Raw genomic sequence first — 3,720 nt, 5'->3', positions numbered from 1 at the left:
GACATGAGAAGTCCCCTTTCATCTTCTTTTCTGCCAACCTATCTCCCAAAGGCAGCACATACAAGTAAACTTTCCAGATAAACATCTGCATTTAGGAAGGCAGAGGGGTTGCCAAAGCTATTTTATAGCTTTGTGGTTAACACTAGAGCTTTGTCCATATCGGTATTCTGTTTTTTTTAAAACTCATATGCAAACTTAATAGTAAGCCTCCCAAACTTTTCCATAGCCCATATCATTTTGTCAGCTGAGGCAGAGGCAGGTCTAACAATTATCTCCTGCATCAGCTGACTTAAGAAAGGGTGGAAACATTGATTGAGTTTGACTGGATCCTAGCCACTACCATCTGGCCGAAAAAGGTCTGTAACATGAAGGTTGGACAGAGAGTCATCCACCACTCCCAATTCTTCCAGAGTCAAAGGTTTATTTAAACACTTGAGCCATGGATCCTTCAGAATGAAGATGGTGGTTCCCTTTCCTATTCTCTATATCAGACCCCCACTAATGGAGTTGAAAATTTTGTGTATCCCCTTTCAGAAGTAGGAAGCTTGGTCAGGTGGTTTTTCCACATCTCCAATCCATTTCTTGCCATATATACTAAACATGGTTCTAGTCCACAGAGAGTGAATATCTATAGCTGCTTTCCAGGGAAGCTTGGCTAACATAGCCACATTCATGTCTCTTGTTTTCCTGAGACCCAAACCTCCTTCACTTTTGCTCTTATAAATCTGTTCCCACCCTATGGTGTGAACACTTTTAGATTGTTCTGTACCATTCCACCAGAAATCCTTACATGCCTTATCTATCTTATTGCATGTAGCCACTGGCAGCAAGTAAGTAGACATGACATATAGGGGGGTGGCTTGAATCACATCTTAGATGAGAGTATTTTTTCTAGCCTGAGACAACACCTTAGCTTTCCACCCTTTGACCTTTCTATGGATTCTATCCACCAGATAGTCAAAGTCCTCAGCCTTTTTCCTAGAAAGCATGATAGGAACCCCTAGATACTTTTCTTTAGAATCAAAGTTCCTCATTTTCCAGAAACGTTTGAGCTTTATTTTCTATCTATATTTGACATTCCTACTAAAGAACACACTAGATTTATCAAAATTAATTTTCTGCCCAGAGGCATTGCAATAATCATCTATAATCTTCTTTAGATGTCCACTTTCAGCAAGGTTTGCTTTGGTGAACAGGATTAAGTCATCTGCATAGAGCATGTGTGTAAGGGCAGGAGAATTTCTCCTTATCTTGACACCATGCAACTCATCCTTGAGCTCAACTCTAGCAATCATCCTAGAGAGGGCCTTAGAGACCAAAATAAAGAGATATAGGGATAGGGGATCCCCTTGTCTCAACCCTCTCTCAGGAATAAACTTCTCCAGAGGAGAGCCATTGAGCATGACTTGGAAAAAGAATATGGATAAACATTGATGAATCATTCTCCTCCACTTATTGTTAAACCCAAGTTTTTCAAAAATGTTATCTACAAAGGCCCATTCAACCCTGTCATAGGCCTTGGCCATATCCATCTTAAAAGCAGACCAACCCTTATTTTTAGTCTTCATGTTTTTCATGTTATGGAACACCTCATAGGCAAGGCCTACATTGTCCCCAATGCTTCTACCTTTGATGAATTCCCCTTGAAAAGGAGACACAATCCTATTCATAAGACCTTTCAGCATATTTGCAAGAATTTTAGATACAACTTTGTACCCAAAGTTGTATAAGCTGATAGGTTGAAACTTAGAAGCATGATCAGGGTTCACAACCCTGGGAATCAAGGCAATGTAGGTCTCATTAAATTGAGCATTGAGGTAACCATCAGTAACGAAATCCTACACAAAGGAAACCACAGAGGGCCCAACAATGTACCAACATTTCTTATAGAACACTCCTTGAAACCCATTAAGACTAGGGGATTTGAGACTGCCCATCTTATTAACCACCTTCCAAATATCCTCCTTATTAGGGATGCTAGTGAGGATCTCATTTTCCCTCTCACTCACAATACTGTGGAACAGATCCATAATCTGATCATCCCTTTCAGGTTGATCAGAAGGAAAATCTCAGTAAAGTAGTGATTAAGAGAAGTTCCCACTTCAGTTCTACCTTCTTTCCAATTTCCATCATCATCCTTAATCTTTTCGATTTTGTTTTTTCTCCTCCTATATATAGTGGATAGATGATAGAATTTGGTATTTTTTTCCCCCATCTCTGATCCAATCAGTGGTCAAAAAATCCTCCTCTTTATCATACCAACCCAGTAAAATATCTTTCAGCTCTTTAGCTTTATTATAATTCTCTATGGAGAAAGGTTTAGCCAAGACCCTATCCAATTCCTTATATGTTGCCTTGATGTTAGAAAAGATGTTACCAAACACAAATTTATTCCATATAGTATGATCAGTCCTAGTTTTATGAAGCTTATGGATGAGACTACTATAAGGAAGATCATGTTTAATAGCATTCCAGGCATTATCAACAACAGGTCTACAAGCATAATTAGTAAACCACATATTAAAGAACTTGAAAGGTCTAGGATTTTTCTCCTCCTTATTATCCAGATTGATAATTAAAGAAATATGATCAGAAGAGGCATTAGCAAAAGTTTGTAGAAGGGCATGAGAGAACAGAGCTATCCACTCAGGTGAGGCCAGAGCTCTGTCCAACCTTTCTAACACATGATCACCAGGTCTCCGATTATTACTCCAGGTGAACTTTGGGCCTTTAAAACCCATGTGCACCAAGCCAAGATAATTAATCATGCTATTGAACTCATGCATACTTTTTGTGATTTTACTTCTCCCTCTAATCCTCACATCCAAATGAGTTATGACATTAAAGTCACCAAACAAACACCAGGGTCCAGGAATTAGAGGGGCTAATCCCCTCAATTCATTCCACACTTTATCCCTATTATGGGCAGCAGGTTTAGCATACACAAAGGAAAAGAACCAATCTTCAGAATTGAAATAATTAGGGATTTTACTTGTGACTTGATTTCGAGAAGCCCCAAGAATCTCCAGATCCACTCCTTTTTTCAAAAGCAATGCCAAACCTCCACTAAGACCATTAGCTGGAACCGTAAAATGCCCACTAAGTTTGAGCTTCTTGATGAGACAACTAATACTCTCCTTAATAGCTTTTGTTTCCGATAAACATATAATATCCCCCGACAATCAGGTCCTTTAGTTGTTAAATTGCTGTGGTGGTACCTATCCCCCGACAATTCCAGGCGTGGATCATCATGGGTACCAAGGCAGTTGTGCTGGGATAGCTACCGCGAACCCTGGAGGAGAAGACATGCCCCCACTGTTAGGAACTCCCATGTTGTATTCTTCATCAAGCCTTTGTTGCAAACCTGAAGTGCTTCGGTCAGCATACTCCTGATCCCTCATTCCTTCTTTCTTCTCTTGAAAGACACTACGATCCACTGTTGAGCCATCCATTGCCAGAGGTTATGGTTGGTTTGCTTGGTTTTCCCCATCTGCCTCATATCCTATCATTTCACTTTGGATATGGTTTTCCATCTCATTTTCAAGCTCATCTTCATCATCCAAGAAATATACCTCCGTTAGTGTGTGATGCTCTCCATTCAGTTCTTTTAAGACCCAGATTCAGTTGATGTTGAATCATTCATACCATCAGATTCTGTTGGGGTTGGATCTGTGGTTGAAGCTACTTCTATATGCTCCTCCGAAGAATTGCATTCTACTG

The 3,720-nt window shown here is 39.9% G+C and overlaps 1 protein-coding gene across 1 annotated transcript; it reads right to left on the bottom strand.

Moving 5' to 3' along the window:
- Nucleotides 1-1,061: 1,061 nt before the first annotated feature.
- LOC147493608 (uncharacterized) lies at nt 1,062-3,452 on the bottom strand. Its single transcript, XM_086567880.1, has 4 exons — nt 3,365-3,452; nt 2,264-3,145; nt 1,950-2,068; nt 1,062-1,838 (listed from the first exon to the last, which is right to left on the bottom strand). The coding sequence occupies exons 1-4, from the start codon at nt 3,450-3,452 to the stop codon at nt 1,062-1,064; spliced, it is 1,866 nt and encodes a 621-aa protein (XP_086424006.1).
- Between the last annotated feature and the right edge of the window lie 268 nt (nt 3,453-3,720).

Source organism: Coptis chinensis, chromosome 6, assembly GCF_015680905.1.
Source record: "Coptis chinensis isolate HL-2020 chromosome 6, ASM1568090v1, whole genome shotgun sequence".
NCBI lineage: Eukaryota > Viridiplantae > Streptophyta > Magnoliopsida > Ranunculales > Ranunculaceae > Coptis > Coptis chinensis.
Note: the sequence above shows the minus strand (reverse complement) of the source record. Positions and strands in the feature narration are given on the sequence as shown.

Bases quoted from the DNA above. Each gene is read 5' to 3' on its own strand.
- LOC147493608 (XM_086567880.1), bottom strand. From the start codon at position 3,452: ATGGATGGCTCAACAGTGGATCGTAGTGTCTTTCAAGAGAAGAAAGAA. The intron at 3,146-3,364 runs GTTTGCAACAAA...CGGAAACAAAAG, and splicing joins TGCTGACCGAAGCACTTCAG to CTATTAAGGAGAGTATTAGT. The intron at 1,839-1,949 runs GTGGTTAATAAG...TCCTTTGTGTAG, and splicing joins ATAAGGAGGATATTTGGAAG to GATTTCGTTACTGATGGTTA.